The sequence below is a fragment of the Pinus tabuliformis genome, chromosome 7, assembly GCF_031772625.1.
Source record: "Pinus tabuliformis cultivar Carrire ecotype Pingquan chromosome 7, CPIR1, whole genome shotgun sequence".
NCBI classification, from domain to species: domain Eukaryota; kingdom Viridiplantae; phylum Streptophyta; class Pinopsida; order Pinales; family Pinaceae; genus Pinus; species Pinus tabuliformis.
The window spans coordinates 771,565,280-771,584,657 of NC_142293.1; the positions used below are offsets into that span (position 1 = coordinate 771,565,280).

The window sequence follows — 19,378 nt, forward strand, 5'->3', positions numbered from 1 at the left end:
TAAAATTGAGCCCTAGGAGCAGTGCAGAGAGTGGATCTTATGATAGTTTGCTCTTTTCTCATCATTCTTGTCACGGATTAAGCTACAGTAGTCTAATCCTTGGTGACAGTGAGTTGTTTGAGGCATTTGGAGAACCTTTGAATATTGCATAAGTTCTCTCTGGCCTGGATAGCTTTGTTTTAGTTGCATCTCATTGGTCACTTGTTTCTAACTGTTAAATCATAAGTGGAAAGCTTCCCAAATAAGTGCATAACTAAAGCATTTGCTCTCTTTGTCTCAACTGTCATTATCTCATTAAACAGTTCTGAAGTGCTTCATTGGTTAATATTGATTGGTTGGGCATTTCCCACACTGAAGTACCTTGGCAGTTTGCATAATAAAGGTTCAATCTATTGTGTCATCTCATTGTACTAACATTTTCCTCACAGCAGTTACCCATCTTATGACTTGGCATTTTACTTACAAGTGTTTCTAATTTATAACCTAAGTCACCAGGTTCGAGTTCGAGGACCATGAAATTCGAATAAAGTTCGGCAACTAAAATTTTGTTGATAAAATTCGACATATAGAAATTCGAAAAAAAAAATGTATATTAAAGATAGATATATCATATGCATATGAGAAATGGTATGGCAACTTCAAATGCGTTTAAAGTCTTGATTTAGAAACAGTACAAACTGCTTTATTTCTGTTATTGACAATTGTCATTGGTGATTATCAATCGACCTACCACTGGACCACAGCCCTGCTTACAAAAACTAAATTATTATGCAACCAGATTTGTACCAGTAAATTCTCCTCATATCACTGATTTGACTTAGTAACCTCTGCCCATGTTACTGATCTGAATCAGTGACTGTCAAACATGTCCTTGTTATTTAGTATTATGGTAGTTTGCTTCATTTTAGTTTAGCGAATCATGGATGGAGTCATGGGTGCCTATTGAATCTTTCTTGCAGTTGCAGATTGAATATGGACAGTTTAACAACTTTAATTCTGGCACGCCTGCAGTTTTCTCGGCCTGCGGTTTTGCACCCTCGGGCCTCCAGCACTTGCCAAGTTGCCCGGACTCCGCACCAAAGGCTCTGCCCTTTAAACTTAGCCCAGACCAACGCACCAAAGGTTCAAAGCCCTTACGTATCCGGTATCGCCTATCGCCGATCGGTATGGAGACTGGACAGCGTTCTGAAGCTTCAGATCCAGGAGTCGGTATGGAGACTGGTAAACACAAGCCCTTACAAGTTACGAGTCGTGACTGGAGACTGGAGTATGGAGTCTGCTGAGTGACGAGTCTGGACCGCCGGCGCCAATGAAACAATGAAACCCAAACAGGAACAATAAAACCCGCGGGCGCGCGCAAAAAAAAAAAAAAAAAAAAAAAAAAAAATTAATGGAATTTCAACGATTTTCATGCGATTTTGTTCGACAAAAAATCGAATTCGACTTGAAATTCGAGTTCGCCATTAAATTCGGCGAACTCAAACGAATATGTTCGTTTGCCAATGAAAATCGCCGAATTTCGAATTTAATGGATAAAATTCGGCGAATCTGGTGACTATGTTTATAACTTGGGCATTGTTATTGAAGGCACTGGTATCTTAACTGTTAAATCTTGAAGTGTCTAATCTAATCAAGATCTCTAATACATTGCTCATTAATCACACTTGCGAACTAATTATAATCAAGTTCATAAGATAGCTAAGTGTATCACCTAGAACTTGTTGGTCCCCAACAAGTCTCCCCTCATCTTTCACCTTTCACCTTTAGGGACTACCCCTGTCAGCTTGCCTAGGAGATAGCTAGAACGGAGTGGGGGGGGATCAAAGTGACAACCACTGCTCTGAGTTATTGTCGCATTTGAAGTGTACACTGTGGGCAACAACAGTCCCTTCAAAGTAGCTCTAATGCCATTTTGTTTTTCCACGATACTAGTGTCTAGGATAGAATCTTTAATCACTAACACTATCAAACCAAGTATCACAACAAGTCTACTTTGCACAGCGGAATAATATACAGTAGTAAATCTACTAGTGCACAGAATATAGACAACTTTTTACAATTTTATACAACCCAACTTTGTTATATTAATCCAAATGAATAATACAACAGTTTAGGGCTCCCATACCAAGGATAATGGCCCTCAAATATCCACTAGTACAAGACAACAACAACTAGGGCTCGGTCTCTGTCGTGATGACCACCAATCTACCCTGAACAAGACAACCTTGACCTACTTGCTGTTGTGGTGCCCCTCAACCCTTTCAGTCCATGTGTCCTAAACACATCTGCCCTGTCCTTCGGCTCCCAATTTGCAGCACCTACCTCTATCAATGCACCATGTCCATGTAACCATTGAATCTCGGCTCCAACATGCTCTCTAGCTCACCATTCATCCTTCAACGCATCCACACATCGAGACTCTTGTCGAGTTGTTTTCAACTCCGTTTGTGAACAACTCTCAACTGCCCATTGCAGCTCAGCTACTTAGGGACTTCATCCCACTATAGTCTTCCTGCACTGCTCCAATGAAGACTAATATAGGGCACGGAGGGTTGTCACCTATCACTGCAAGATGTCCTTCTCCCACAATGAACATAGGCTAGGAGGACTACCCTTCTTCTGCTGTAGATGTCCTTCTCCAAAAGGCAAATCTAGGGCTACTCAAAGTTCAAACTGCTCCTGGTTGATGAGACCTATGACCTCTTCTTCCACCACATCTAACAATCCCTTAGTCCTTCAAGAGACTTGTTTCTTCAAGCTTGAAGAAAACCTCTACAATCCTCCCAAATTGTTCTTTAGGTTGCTCCAATTCTGCCACTCCTAGCAGCTCCCTTAGTCCATCAAGATCACTGCACTTAAGTATCCAACTTGGTCCACTCTCACACTGCCCTCCAACAGACCTCAAGTGTCCAATACTAATGTCCAATCTAGGACCTCATTCACCTCATGAGTTGATGTGTCTCTGCTACAAAGTTTGCAATCTGGTTAGGGATAATATTAGATGACATCAACCCTAGATCATTGCCACTAGAAAACCTCTATAGCTGTGGTTTTCTTCTCATTGTAAGTTGCTCCCTTTGTTGACACTTGGAGACAGGTCTATGGTGGTTTTGGCCCCTCCAAACAGCCACTACAACTTTTTCCCTCTTTGCAATGATACCAGGGATCTGCTACCCACAATTCTGAGATAAAACCACACAATACACCGCCCAGAATTGTCCTATACTTAGGACCTCCAACCTGCACCCCTCCTCCTTGAAGACGTCCACAAACTGCTCTTCCAATACCCTTGAAATCTGAGTTGTCCTCTATGAAGAACTCAGCCCTGGTTAGGTCACCTATCCCTTTACAAAACCACCCTTTCTCCCACATACAAGCCTTCTCCTTGCTGCGTTCTAGTTGGAGACAGTTGCGTCCATGTTTAGGGAACCTCGTAGACTACTTGGCCTCCCTAAACAGGCCCTCCTTCCCACCTGCGGTCACACCAAGGTACACGGCCTGCTACAGGGAGACAACTGCTGGTTATTTGTGCCTAGAACAGCCCTTAATCCACACGGAAAGGTCTCCTCTTCAACACTGCCCTCACCTGCAACACACAACCCTTGAAACAGACCCTAAAACCATCCCCAAACAGTCTCGGCCTCCTTTTCAGGGAACTCGGCCCTCTTATTTCAGTCTTCTCATGAGGAATGGATGCCCTTGTTGGATGATGTAAATGCCGCTCACAAGACCTCTATTTATAGTTTTCTCATGTGCAACATCTAGCCCACTCTTGGGCTCTCCAACAACAATGCTGACTTGTTTCGTGGTGCACAAACCCACATATAAACTTCAAAAATTCATATCTCAAGTTCTACAAATCGGATTTCGATGATTTTCATTGCCTCTAGTTGCTTTCGAAGTCGTCTATCATCTCCATCACTCACATCACCAAATCTCATCACTATTGCACACCCACATGCTTGGGTGCAAAGCCCACAAGTCACTTTTCTGTGCCAATTCCTCCAAAACCCACTGGCCTAGGGTTTGGAGTACCTCCGAAGCTACAAATCTCATTTTTTTATCCTCATAATACCAAGAAGATCACTATGCACCAAATCTAATTGCTTACTTGCTCTCCATGCACTTTCTTTGACAAACTAATCTTTTTGTTGCCTATCTAAAAGGCTAAAATGAAAGCCACATATCATGTTCCTATTAAACAAGACAAAAAAAAATACATAAATGATAATATTAAGCTTCATCAAAAAATATACGACCTTCATAGGTGAGATGGCCAAGCCTTTCTTGCATTAACTGAATTTTAGCAGTGTCTTCCACCACTAATGCTCTATGTTACCAAATACAAGTATCAAGTTTCAAGATATGCCATATGACATACACAATGTTTTAAAAACCCAAACCAAACACAGAATCAGTTAAGGATCCAATCCAGACCAAAAATGAAATCGGTCCAAATTTTGAACTGGTTTACAAAAATTACACAAAATACGAAAAATTTAATTAAAAAAATACATATTCATGTACATCAATGTTAATCCAAACCATTAGATACCAAATATGCAATGCTTACTCATATATATATCATGAAGGGGGGGATCCTTGTATGAGTTTGTTTCAGAACTTGTGGGGACTGGTTTAGATTTTTTCCCGTATTTTTGTTTACTATTTCATTTTTGCCATGGATAGACCAGACAGGTTCAGGTTGAAGCTGGTTGAACCAGCCTCTCTAACCAGTTTCATGCCAGACCAGCTGGTTAGTATAGAACCAACTAACTCACCAGTCTGTCAGAAATTAAGGTCAAATCAGCCAAACCAGCTGGTTTCAGTTTTGGTTCAGCCAATTTTTAAAAAACTACTAGGAATACACTCATGATAGTATATGTATTGGATATTCCACAGATCCATATATGCCAAGGCTGAGACTAATGTCAAGTTTTATCCATAAAAGAAATATTAAAAAAAAAAAAATCCAGCTTATTTCCCGCAGGAGACATGTTGAGCTCAAATTAAGTATATTATTGTAATGGCTTTGAGCCTTGTTGTGCAGCCTTGAGCCCCAAAGAATATCTTATACTTGCCTACAGGCTTGAGGGTGGGATGCTCTCTTGCATGGAAAAGAAATAAAATAGAAATTATAAACTTAAAAATAGAGCATATATTCAAATAAATAAAAATAAAATTTAACAACAAAAACCTAATTAACCTTTCTAAATAAGTGTCCAATTCCTCCTTTTGAACACAAACCTGTAAGTATTGAGCTACACTGTGATTGCTAGCCATAACATTCATATTGCTTTTGAATGGCCTTGCATCTGTGGATTAAGAATTTGTGCCAGAAATTTTTAGAGTATTTTTATAGGACCTTTCGTTGTACTGTCAAATTTTGAGAGAGTTCTTGAAGTATTATTTTGTTGTTTCCAAGATTCTCCTTGCACGGGATTTTTAGTAGGCTCTTTTGTGGTTTAATTTCTACTTTTAAGCTCATTTTTTCTGTTGTGCAGGCTGGTATTGTTGTTCTTTAGGTAGCTTTTTCTTGAGTGTAGGCTATACTTGAGTTTCAAGTTTCCTTTACTAGCAAGCAAAAAAATTTCCCATATTCATTATGGCAACATCACCCAATGTCATCATTGTGGATGATACTGCACTATATACAGACAGGAATGTCCAAAAATTCCACTACACTCCTCAAGAGGCGGGAATGTTCCCAAATCTGACCAGCAACTGGCAGAGAAGGTTAAGAATGTTACTAACATTCCCAATGCCATCCTGACCAAACAGCACATTTTGTACTCTTCACCAACCACCTTGGAACACAGGAACCCTAGGTACGGGGGGCTCCCAAGGGGTAGGGATGGGTTGCCATGCTACATTTGTCATGTAATGTCCCCTATGGATTAATTGCCCAAGGGGCAAAATAGCCTATCAATTCCCATAGGCTATAGTCTTTGATAAAGGGGAAAACCTCAAATTACCCAATGTTTGGACAGCATGGTGTAAGTTTTAGGGCAGCTGGGGCAAAAAAGCCCAAAGTTGGGGGTTGTAACAAACCCCTCTCAATTAATTAAGAAAGAGAATACCCACAAGGAATTCTATAAATACAAGAGAGTAAAATCATTTCGAGCATCATTAGATTGAATTTATTTGTCTCTGCTTCTCTTTGAGCCTGAGGCTCTGAGGGTTTTAAGATCCCTTTCTCTTCTTAACTAGTTTCTGTGGAGGTGATCCCACCCTACCTAGTCACCCTTCTCCTTGTTCTGGCACAGATCATTTGGATCAGCTCTGGTTTGAGGAAATTGGAGATTTTATCTGGTTGTGGCACAATTATTCTTGAGTAGCTTTAGTTTTCGATGGTCAAACGAAGTCCTTCCTGCAGCCTCTCTGGGAGCGAAGCTCAACGGAAGTATCCTTCAGTCACAGAGCCACCCTGATCTGAAACGGCGAGGCTCTGACTTGGTTTGGATTCACATTAGAGGCACTCCAGTCTGAACTTTATTGGATTATCCATGGCACTGTTTTCTCATTCACGGGCAAACACTAAGGGAAGCAAAAAAAGGTAGCAACATATATCACCCGCGCCCTGGTCAGTCCAGTGGATCTGGAGCAGCATCTAAGTCTCCCTGGGCTGCAGACCAGATTCTGAACACCAAACCAGATTCCCTCTGAACGCAGAAGATTTGTATTTGGGCCCTCTTGAGGCTGTGTTTCACTACAGGAGGCATCCGAGCCTCATCTCTGGGCTGCGAATCACTACAAGGGAGCACCCAAATTTCCACAGGAGCTGCACGCTGATTCAGACATGATTATTCCTGGCTGCAGACATCCACAAGAAAGCAAGTGAACTTGCTGTAACTGTTTTTTTAGTTTGCAGGCCAACACAGGATAGTCCAGGTCACTTGCAGGAGATTAGGGTAAATTGGCAGCTGGTAGAATTTGAATTTTACGTTGGAACTGGATTGTCAAAATTATTGAATGGTTGTATAACCGGATATTGAATTATCGCACTGATACATGGCATCAAACTCATAGGATGAATAGTGATATCAATCTTTAAAATAGTAAATTCTGGAGAGGAGCAATCGCTCTGCACGATTCGAGCTAGGTCATCTGGTTGCTCGTTGCAGCGTTCTGGGCTGCCGGAGAGGCGCTCAGGCCCGGGCCTGAAATCGCTTGCGCTGTTGGTGAGCGGTGCTTTGCTGCTCTGGCCAGTATCGTTGGCATCTCTTCTGATCAGATCGGGGGTGGGCTCTCCCGCCCCTCTTCTCAGCCTCCTTATGCGGTGAGTTATGATGGCTGTGTAACGCTTCTCTGCTTGGCCTGATCCGAGTGTGATCTTATCATGGATCCCCCTCCTCTGCCTCCGGAGGTCCTGGCCTTCAAGTCGTTAGTGGCTTCCGGCCCTAAGCGTCCTCCTTCTGCGACTATGCAGAGGTTTGTAAAAAAGATGGACTCTATCCCATCAGTGGCTCTGCCCAAAGAAGATACTTGCAAAGTTGCCCTAAATCTGGCTGAAAGAGGCCTCATAGGCCAGTTCACAGGCCTTTGGCCATCGCCAAAATCGGTAGAGGAGTGGACTCAAAGGAACTGGAAGCCTCTCATTAAAGAGGGTGTCAAAAGCTACTTCGTGGGTAAGGGATTCTTTGTTTTTGTATTCGAAAACCCTGACGATAAAGGATTAATTTTCAGAAATGGACCTTACTTCATGGGCCCTCAGGGCCTTTACCTAAACAAATGGTCGCCTGACTTTGACCCCACTCAGGACGTTCCTTCAGCTGTCCCGGTTTGGGTCAGGCTTCCCCATTTGCCCCTCCACTGTTGGAATCACCTCCAGATCATAGGGAATGCCTTGGGAAAATACATAGATCAAGCAGCAAGGAAGGACCAATACTCCTGTGCACGCATCTGCGTCGAAGTGGACCTGGAAGAAGGGCTTCCGGAAGCCATCAAACTTACAGTAGCTGGGTGGACGTATGTACAAGAGCTGGACTACGAGCAGCTGCCGTTTAAATGCAGACACTGCCATGGTCATGGTCATTTCGCAAAGCACTGCAAGAAGAAGGCGGAGGAACAAATGGGCAAACAAAACGGGGATCAATGGACCCTAGTGCAGAAAAATGCAAATGCAAAAAAAGGTACAGGAAAAGGCAATAGGAATGGAGAAACCAGCAGATCCAAAATAAACCAAGAGGAGGAAGTAAATCCAAATGAGACAGAAAGTGAACAACATAGGAATGGAGAAACTAGCAGATCCAAAATAAACCAAGAAGCGGAAGTAAGACCAAATGGGACAGAAAGTGAACAACAGAGCCATCAAGTGAACCCAACAAAGGAGAATGAGGAGCAGGAAAATACTCCTCCTTCGCACAAAGAGGGAGCGGAAGCAGTCCAGAGCGATTCCAACCAGGGTAGCCCCATCAACCGATCATATGTTGATATGGCAAGGAAAAAACCAATGGAGAGCTCAGATTCCTCGGAGGATGAAATCTACGAGCGCCCATCAAAAAAAGCAGGAAGGAAATCCCGAAAGGAAAAAAGGGAGGAGGAGGCAGAAAGACACAAAACACAAGGAAGTCAGCCCACAATAGAAATGTCTATCGGGCGAAACACCAGGCCAAAGCCCTCCAAGGGAGGTCTCATCAATCAAAATAATAAATAATGAAGCTAGTCTCTTGGAACTGTAGAGGACTGGGGAATCCCTCCAAAATCGAGGCTGTTAAAGACCTATTGAAAGCTGAACCCTCAGATATTCTCATGCTCCAAGAGACAAAATTAGAAGGGCAGGCCCTTCTAGAGATCAGTAAAACAAAGTGGAATAAAAAAGCAGGCAAAGCAGTCAGTGCAAGGGGTACCTCCGGGGGCTTGGCAACCCTTTGGTCTGAAGATCTTTTCCATTTGAATAACTTCCAAGCAACCCAGCACTGGATCTTCACGGAATTGAAACACAAAGCAAGTAAGTTAACTATCTCTCTATTCAATCTTTACGTGCCAGTTTCTTATGCTGAAAAAAGAGAATGCTGGAACAGCCTCTCTGCCTTTTTAGATTTATCTTCCCCCATCAATATCATTATAGCAGGTGATCTAAATATCATAATGAAAGCAAAAGAGAAGAGAGGAGGAATTGACAGCAGGGACCCCATGCTGCCCATGGTCGAGGAGCTCTCCCAAAGCTGGGATCTGTTGGATTTCAACCCAGTTCGGGGTATATATACCTGGTCCAATAACCGGACTGGTTCGGACCACATCTCTGCAAGACTTGACCGCTTTCTGGTGCAAAGCTCCATAATGATGAATAAAAAAATCATCATCACAAAAATTTTACCTAAACTTACATCTGACCATAAGCCAATTCAGCTCCTCCTGGAAGAAGAAGAAGATCTTGGACCCATCCCTTTTCGTTTCAGTCCCCAATGGATTGAGAGAGAGGGTTTCTTAGATACGGTGAAAGAAGCTTGGTCCAAACCCATCAATGGATCATCTAGTTATGTTTGGGAGCAAAAGTTAAAAGCTACAAAACAAGCCTTGAAAGACTGGATTAAGAAACCAACCCATACTCCTCCTGAACAAAGAAAAGAGGCAGTTCATTCATTGCAAACCCTGCAATCCGACATGGAAATTAAAGAGATCACAACAGAAGTGTTGGAAACAGAAACTCAAGCACAACGATCAGTTTATCAGTCATTCCGAAAGGAGGAAGAATATTGGAGAATAAAATCTAGAAGCCTGTGGTTAAAGGCGGGAGATCGGAATACTGCTTTCTTCCACAGGCAATATAGAGCAAGACTGTCAAGGAATTATATAGCAGAAATTAAAACAGCAGATGGACAAGTCTACAAAGGATACAATCAAGTCAAGGCAGCTGTTGAAGCTCACTTCCAGAACCTCTACAGTGCAGATGCTCAAAGTAATGATGAGGAAACTGCTGCATTTCTTTCAAACATACCCAATCTCATCAGCCCTGAAGAAAATGCAATCCTCTGCAGACCCATAACGGAGAAGGAAATTATAAATGTTATTTGGGCCATGGAAGCGGACAAGGCACCAGGGCCCGATGGATTCACAATCCATTTCTTTAAAACATGTTGGCATATTATAAGGCAGACCTGCAGAAAATGATAAGATGATTTATGACAAAAGCCAAGATAGGCGGAGGAACCAACTCTACTTACCTAGCTTTAATCCCCAAAGACTCTAACCCTGAAACTTTTTCCAAATTTAGACCTATATCGCTGTGTAATGCGTCTTACAAAATTTTGGCCAAACTGTTAGTAAACAGAATTAAGCCACTATTAAAAAGGGTGATATCCAACTCCCAAAGTGGCTTTGTGGAAGGTAGACATATTCTGGATAATGTAATGCAGGTCCAAGAGACAATCCACTCCAACAAACAGAGGAAAGAGAAAGGAATGGGGTTACTGGTTGACTAAGGGTGGCAAAGTTATCTTGATCAAATCGGTGCTGTCAGCGTTCCCAATCTTTCAGGCTGCTTTCCTTTTGGCTCCTCGAAATGTTATGGAGCAGATCTCCAAACTACTCAGAGATTTTTTGTGGCAAGGAGGGAAAGGCAATGAAAACAGAATTCATCTGGTGAATTGGGATGTTGTAAAGAGAACGAAGGAAGAGGGGGGACTACAGATAAGAGACCCTCAGCTCGTGAACTTGGCCTTGGGAGGCAAAATCCTGTGGAAATTGATACATGATCCCACCCACCCTGTCAGCAACACTCTGCGGTTAAAGTATGGAGTCAGCAAAGATCTCAGCAACGTAATCCACATGTCCACAGCCAACAGCACGCAACTCTGGAGTTTGTGTTGTAAAAGCAGTAAACATTTCATAAAACATCTGTATCGTATCCCTGGAAGCGGCAAACACATCAACCTATGGACGGACAGTATCATGAGGAACGCTCCCTTAGCAGATCACGCGGATATGTCAGAACTAAGATCCTGGTTGGAGCGAGCTGGAGTCAAAAGTCTCTATGAACTGTCAAAATGGAACCAGCGTGGGGAATGGGAGGGCTGGGATCTCCACGGAGTCCCGAACAGATTGAAGAATCAACAAACTCTGTTGGAAGATCGTTTGGAGGACGTTGCCCCTGTTCATAGAGCCGCAAAAGATTGCTGGGGATGGGGTCAAACTGGAGTTTACTCCACAACTGCTGGCTATAGCGCTCTGCAGGGATTAAGAAACAGCAATCATCCCCCAACTTTCTGGAAAAGCGTTTGGGATACATTTGCCACTCCAAAGGTAAATTTCTTTTGCTGGACTCTGATCCATAACAAAATTCTCACGGGAGATAATCTGGAGAAACGAAATATAACAGGACCTCATAGGTGTGCTATGTGCAACAACAACTCAGAAACAGTCCAGCATCTATTTATGGATTGCAGTGTAGCTAAAGAAGTTTGGGGGCTCATATTAATGGACTTGCAGACTCCTGTTCCTTCCTTTAACTCTGCAGCTGATCTTTTTGTCTCTTGGAGGCACCATTACCCGCATCATATTCCCCAAAAATCTTACTGGAGCAGAATTTGGGCAGCGATTCCCAAATACGTATGCTGGCAAATCTGGTTGGCACGTAACCAGCAGATATTTAATGAGGTGAGACACACTCCGCTGCAAATAGCTGCAAAAGCAAAGGCCTTTCTGATGGAAGCAGCCCAGCAACAGTATATAAAAGAAGACTCCTTGCTTCTGCCAGAAGAAAAGATGTGGTTAGGCTCTCTAGTGCCTTATCCGAGCAGAAATTATCCTAAACCACAAAGTGACAAACAGGAATGGCGCTTAAGAGATAAAGAGGATTACTTTCAAAACTGGTGGAGGTCTCAAAAAATACCCACAATCTTCTTTGATGGGGCGTCTAAAGGGAATCCAGGGACAGCTGGAGCTGGGGGAGTCATCTACTCTCCGGACGGTTACACTAAAGACATCTTCTATTGGGGATTAGGTCAGAAGTCCAACAATCAAGCTGAGCTTCTAGGGCTTCTCAAAGCCTGCCAAATTGCAAGAGACAAAGGTGTGAAAAAGCTGCAAGTCTTCGGAGATTCAGAGCTAATAATAAAAAATTTAAACATGGGGGATCGATTCAACAATCCTAGCCTCAACAAAACGTTGGAAAGACTGAAAAGAGTCCTTCAATACTTTGACAGCTGCAAATTTTATCATATACTCAGAAATTTAAACAGTGAAGCGGACCAAATGGCAAACAAAGGCAGTGCTATCATGAAAGGGCTTATTTTTGTTAACGAAAATAGTTTTGTTCAAATGCCCTGAATTTTGTAATAGAGGAAAAGAGGCAGTGTCCAGAAATCTGCATTGTATTTGGGGACAGTTCGAAAAAGTCCCATTTGCTTCCAGATAAATAAAAATCATATAACCGTTTTAGTTAAAAAAAAAAAATTATTGAATGGTTGTAAACAGTACTGTATTTGGTAGAAAGTTGGATTTTCTGGTACTGGGCAGTCAGCCCTATAAATGGTAAATTTAAGAATTATATTACTTACTCGGTATGATTTCCAGTCCAGCTGTTTATTTCATTGTTAAATAAGTGAAGGAAATTCATTTGGAAACTCTAGTTTCTAAGAAACCTAAGAGCAAAATTACCCTAGGTTATGTCACCACTCTAAATATCAATATTGTGCAATCCAGATTCCAGCCTCTGGTAGCTAACCAAAAATAGCAAAATTCTCAACAGTTTAATAATAATCTGCACAACCAAATACAGTAATGGTTCAGGACAGTTCAATCTTAATAATGAAATAGCCCACTTTACATAGACTCAAAATCTCAACCATTGTTAAAAGAGAAAAATAACAGTTGATTTGCGATGTCCTTAACTGCATTAGCTAATGTTTAGACAAGGGCAAGCATGCCATCACTTCAAAGCTGAACCAAATACATTGATTCTTTCCAATTATTTTTCAAGACAAATCCCTGGCTTAGTCATGCACAGCATTATCTAACAACAAAGCCTTATTACACCAATTATATAGATACAATTTTACAGAAACACAACAATAATAACAATCTATTTACTCGTATTGAACTTTTCTTTCTTTTAAATGTAATTTTCATGAACTGACCTTCCTCTTTTCTAGAATATTTACTTAATAACTAGAATTTCAACAAATTTACTTAATAAATATTTGAACGTAACATACAACGAGAAAATGAAAATTGAATGTTAATGGTAATGTCAAATAGAAACATTCTAATCTAACTTGTAGGGCAGAGAGACACACCTGGATTGAGGTGAGACAATGGGCAGCTCTAATGGCTCTTGATGCAAGTACTTCCCCAAAGCTGTACCAAAAAACGTATATTCAATTGATATTAAGGTATGCTTGTAAAGAAGAAACCAATTTGAAATCTGCTGGATGTTTATTCAAATTGAAGCAACATTGGTGCCCCATCAATAATTAAAAAGTGACCAATAAATGCTTACAAATTCTATCTCTGATCAACACGACTAATATTGACCACTGATAAATATGCATATAAAAGGAAAGACTGTAAACAAAAAGAACAGCAATGCTAATTGCAGTTATTACGTTGCCTCCTCGAGTGAGTAGATACGAAGCTCATAGACAACTTGCTGCGCAGATATTGGATGTCTTGTTGGAGATGTCGCTATCCCTGTAGCACCTTGATTTGGCTGGGACTGCATGCCTGCTTCTAGTTCCTGCTGGGGAAGCACACATGCCACACATGCAGCCAAGAAACGTCCACAAGGTGAAAAATGTGCACCCATTTCGCTGTCATTACCAGAGAAAGTGAGTCAGAAAGCATCAAGTAGCTCTTGTTTAAGGTTATAAAACACTTTAATTCAATGAAGTTGTTCCATAGAATCTCAAAGCTAAAATAGTGTACATTGAGAATAAAGTTCATAAACATTTTGACAAGCCTGTTGATATTACAAGAGCAGCGAGCCAATGTACTGCAGGCAACAATCTCTAAAACATAGTTCAGAAATAATAAAACAGAGTTCAACTAAAGAATATTATACCTAAAAGCTTCAAAAACAGTCATAAAACTATGATATCTAGTCATAATGGCATTCATTACAATTTATCCTCATAAGTCACTAATGATTGTAAGATACTTGTGCCCACAATCTCAGAGAATAATGTAAGGTTGTTTATAACCATAAATGTCAACAACAAAGCATGTAAACGTTGATTGACAATCTACCTGCATAACACTGCATGTGGTATTGTCAAACGACACTTCTCTGGATCAAGCAATGCACTAGGCTCTTTTATATTATGTGGCCATATTCTCAGCTTAACAGTGCAAGGTAGCTCAGCGGCTGCTGCTGCAGCAGCTGCTGCCATGGAAACATGTGCAGCTGCCGCTTCTGCTTCAACTGCACCAAGATTAGGTTGCTGGTCCCTTTCTTCATTTGCGATATTCATGCCAGCATCTTCACCAACAGACATTCCAGTTACTCCATCACCTGCAAACATTCCAGATATGCCAGTCCCTGTCTGTGCATTGAGTCGAGAACGCGAGCGATGGCGCCCACCAGACCTCCCAGCAACTCTAGCAGAAGCAGTCCCAGCTGTTGTAGATGATAGTAATGAGACACCATGGCTTTGTTGTTGTGAATGTGATTCAGATGCCCAGATATCAGATGGCATGTTTGGCATTTCAAACACATCCCCCTGTGAGCCTTCCACTCTAGGTAAATTTGGACTCAATCCAGCATGAGTCTGACCCATTAACCACCCTTGCAAGAAAGGTAACTCCCAGCCTGTGTGATCACCAACAGGAAAATACCGATGCAGTTGTGATGATGACCCACTTCCTAAAAGTAGTTGCAGGTTTACGTTGGCAGATGTATTTAAAGGGGAGATGCCACGGCTTGTTCCTGTTACTTGTCTTGCTTGCAAAGGAGGCAGTCTTGAAGAGCCTTCTCCCAGATAAGATGTAGTCCCTGGTTGATTTCTGCCTGATGCCACAGTTCCATTAGAAAATACCACATCCTCAGATTCTTGTACAGGAGAATTACTTTGCCTGTCTCTCATGAAAGCATCCCTTTTTGTGGGTCTCAATGTGTCAAGACCAAATCCATAGACATTATTTGCTGTTTCATCAGAATTCCTGTCAGTAAATGTATTTTCGTGTCTGCTATCATTTATAAGTTCAGACGTGATCCCTCCATGAGACATTCGAGGAGAAACATCCATAGGGTCTGCCCAAGCAGTGTTCTGCGTTTGAAAGCCTTGGTCATTTGTACTTTCTGACAGTGATCTAACTTCACCCTGAAGTTGTCTAGTATTGGCAGTTTCAACCACCATACCATCTGCCTGTGAAGATTGAACATTATTCTCACTCACAAAAGTGGTGGGCCAGAATAAACAAGGGAATGGCATCAAAGGTGCGGAATTTACACCAGAGACCGAATTTCCAGAACCTGTATGAGGACGAACAGGGGTGAAAAATACAGCTGGGGAAGGATACTGCAGGTAACCAGGAGATGTGGCTAATGTCATCGGAGAATCAGGCGAGTCAAGATCATTAACCTGCAAACAAACATTACAAAAATATGAAACTGTCAATGGAAGAATCTACAATAGAAGATTATGCCTGCATAAATGTGAAACAAAGGGAAGGGAGCACAAAGTATCAAACCTCAGCAGTCAAAAGAAGTGGAGCAGCATGAGGATGAAAGTGCACAGCTCGTAGTGACCGACGTGTTCGGAGGACAATTACTGGTGATGGTGCATCTTTTTTATTGTATTGCCATATATAGAGCTGACGAAGTTGCAAAAATCATGGATAATTATCAAACTTGAAACATATCAAAGATCAAAACTGAAGTCAACTGGCTACCTCAAGCATAGGAAAGAATTATCATCTATACAACCACAAAAAATATATGGGTTCACTTACCTTGTGGCCAGAAGCTACAGCTAATAAGTCTCCTTGGGCATGGAATGCAATAGAAGCAATCGGGCGGTCTGTGCAAAAAAAAACATAAGAAAAAGCATTATGTTTGGAATGTAGCATTTTACCTTGTAGTAACCATACCTGAAAAGAGTGCCAAAGAAGAATCTGCCACTTTTTGTAAATAGCTTAACTTTGCCAAAGCTTATTATATTAGATGGTAACAGGATATTAAATTACAGAAGTCACGAGACCCAATGCAGTCAGCAGTATTCGCATTCCAGAGGCGGACTTCGTGATCTAGGCTCCCACTTGCAAGTATTTCTGGATGGCTTGGATGAAATCGAACCTACAGATTGTCCCAAGTGAGAATTATCAGTGAAAAAAAGTCATGATAACCTTTGGCACTACTGCCCAACTCCATTGCAGCCAGACCTCAATTCATACACACCATGAAATTTGATTTATATGGATGCACCTCTTGTTAATGTTATTACAAATTGATGAAATGAAAGGGATGTCAAGCAACTAAAAAATAATCAATATCCAAACGTAGATCAGAAAAAATTACATTTCATTTAGCCAATGAACACAAACAAAACATTATGACCAAACTAAAAGTAAAACTAGAGAATAAGCACAGAATTGAACAAGGATCCCAAAAGGAGGAAGCTTCCTATATACAACTAGCAAAATGGTGGCTAAGAAACCATTTGAAATAATAAAATAACAAGAAAATGAAAAAATGGTACAGCATAGGGCTAATAGTGGATCTAAGAGGGTGTGGGGTGAGGGGAAGGGAGGAGGAATAACGTCAAAACAACATATGGGAAGTAAGCATTCATGGGTATCTAAATTTTTAATTGTGACTCAAGGTCGAGGAGGGGAGCATACTGTAGATTGTCACTTGAGGCACCATTGGGTAAAGAACAGACAATGGTCAAGATTCACAAAAAATTCTAACAATGGGAACAGCTTCAATATATGGGGACAAAGGCGAAAAACTCCCCAAAATAATACAATGAGAATTTATATTGATTAAAATGAATAAAACGGGTATATATGCATATAATTTATATGAAGAAAAAAAAACTATATCTTTATCAAGAATTGCCGTTATTTAATTACAAAGTAATATTTTGAAATAAATATAAAGAAGATATTTCTGATAGAAATATAACAAAGAGAAAGAATAAGTTGCCAATGTTCTAAAGAGTATTTAGGAGGTGCCCTCTGGAATATGGAAAGAGCATTGCGTACATCTTGCTGATGATCACAAATTTGTACACCAAATGCATATACATATGCTTTATAAACAATGGGTCAAATCCTTACTAAATCTGGTTTCCAGGCTTGAAGAGGACAGGTACTGCCAACTAGTGTTCTACGTGTTTCCCAAACGTAAACAAACTTGGCAAAAGTGTTATCTAAATGTTGTTTCTTTTTCAAACTAAAGATAAAATTTTATGACTGCTCTGACAGATCAACTATTGACTATCAAGTATGTCAGTTTCCATTTCTCTTATATTAGAGATTTAAGGTCCATGTCAATGGTATCCAGTAGAAGTGGCTGGTGCATAATATCCCTGCCATATGGTGATTGGGCTTCTCACAATTACCAAAAGAGATTTTAACAACTTTCAATTCTCTCAATTGAAATAATTCCTATATACTATAACTAAAATAACAACAAACAGCATTGCAACAACTCAGATTCAAATGTCAACCATCATTGTCTTTGATATCCTAAATTCAATATCAAAGGCCAAACACCCCACACGTCAAAAGAAAAGCTAACGAGAACATACCACCCATGGAGTTCGCCGATGCCCACTCAACACCTTCAAACATGACCCAGTCCGACAATAGATTATTTTCACTGTGTGATCTCCACTGTCACACAAAAAACATGTCAAATCTAGTTGTAATTTAATATGTGTACAAACACCTATCTGAAAATCATACAAGAATAAATCTTACTGTGTAGATGCAAGTGTTTGGCCATCGGGACTGAAGGCAGCTGCAATGGTTGATCTAGGAGGTGGAACGAGAGGGCAATACTTTGCAGAAAATTGTCTCAGAGATTCTGCTTCCACCCTAAAATAACAGAAAAATTGATTGGAATTAATGAGATGATCACAATCTGAAATTTTAATGTCTTGTTTGGTTATGATTTTTGCTCAATATGGTCTTTTTCTGCAGAACATCCTTCCAACAATAACGGGACAGCATACAATAAATGATGAGACCAAATTATTTATATGCATTCATGTCCAGAACTTTGGAGGTGCAGATACATTTTTTTGCACTGCATGCTATATGATAAAAGAGAAACAAGTGAGTGCAGCTGGACCTGTGACATTGCATACTGAACACATTAGATTTGCAAAGAATAGGGAAGGATTACCATGCAATAAGGCCATTCTTAGCATCTGTTACTTCACACCTTCGTCTAGAACAATCAACACTCCATCTGGCTGCCTCGCCCCACAGCCGCTTGGAAGGTCGTTTTACTCGAGGTGAGATCTCCCTCCATGCTAGCAATCGCGAGACATTCTCCCCCCTGTTAAAAACACATGAAAACAATCACATATCTAAAACCTAGTTGTTATCAAACATATCTCATAAGACTTTAATCTGATCCAAGAAAGATGAAGAGTTTTCACATAGAATGACTTTCCCTGACAATTTACTCTACTAGCATCCTATTCCTTCTAATTAACCTGGTTCATCTTTCTTATAATCAGAGAAAATGGCTGGTAAACAAAGAAGGCATGATAAACAAGTACAAAAAAACTGAACTAATAGTTTACAAGAGAAACTTGCCCCTTGGTTTCAATTACTTGGATTAGAAGCAACACTCTGTTTCAAGGCAACAAGGGTACAATAAAAGTATTTAACCAGACATATTTTGGTAACTAGCATTCTAACAATTGGTTTCCTTCTAATTGACCTGTTTCCCTGTTCTTTATAATCAGATGTGAAGTCAATGTTGATGGATAGGTAGAATCAGAGAAAATTGTCTAGTAAATTAAGAACGCAAGATTAACAAGTACAAAGAAACTAAACGAATATTTTACAAGTGAAACCTGACACTTGTTTAAATCACTCAGATTAGACATAATACTCTGTTTCAAGGTAACAGAGATATAATATCAGTATTCAACCAGACATGTTTTGGTGACTGTAGCATCCTAACAACTGGTAGAATACTGAAAAATCATTACTCCTGAGCAAATCTCCATGAATAAGACAGAAGAGAAACAACAATGAATGTTTGTCGGCCTGGATCCAATACCAGAAGATAAAACTCAAATAAGTTGTAGCAGATAAAAGTCAGCTCTATGGTGCCATTCTTGTTTTCTACAAAAATACATGCTCTCCATACGAATTGATAGCGTGCAGACAACACCATAAAATGATCTTTCGTTTCCCACTATCCAGGAAGAAAAAAAGTAATATAATTTGCTACAAATAACAAAAACTTAGAATC

General features: G+C 40.6%; 1 protein-coding gene across 1 annotated transcript in view; it reads right to left on the reverse strand.

Annotated features, from left to right (window-relative positions):
• Window positions 1-19,378, reverse strand: part of LOC149249855 (uncharacterized) — a 50,658-nt gene that overhangs the window by 30,390 nt on the left and 890 nt on the right. The window contains exons 4-12 of the mRNA XM_089453503.1: window positions 18,293-18,448; window positions 17,866-17,982; window positions 17,694-17,778; window positions 16,126-16,234; window positions 15,892-15,959; window positions 15,631-15,753; window positions 14,188-15,521; window positions 13,548-13,751; window positions 13,239-13,299 (exon numbers count right to left, since the gene is read on the reverse strand). Coding sequence (XP_089309629.1) covers window positions 13,239-13,299; window positions 13,548-13,751; window positions 14,188-15,521; window positions 15,631-15,753; window positions 15,892-15,959; window positions 16,126-16,234; window positions 17,694-17,778; window positions 17,866-17,982; window positions 18,293-18,448 — 2,257 coding nt within the window. The remainder of the gene's footprint in view (window positions 1-13,238; window positions 13,300-13,547; window positions 13,752-14,187; window positions 15,522-15,630; window positions 15,754-15,891; window positions 15,960-16,125; window positions 16,235-17,693; window positions 17,779-17,865; window positions 17,983-18,292; window positions 18,449-19,378) is intronic.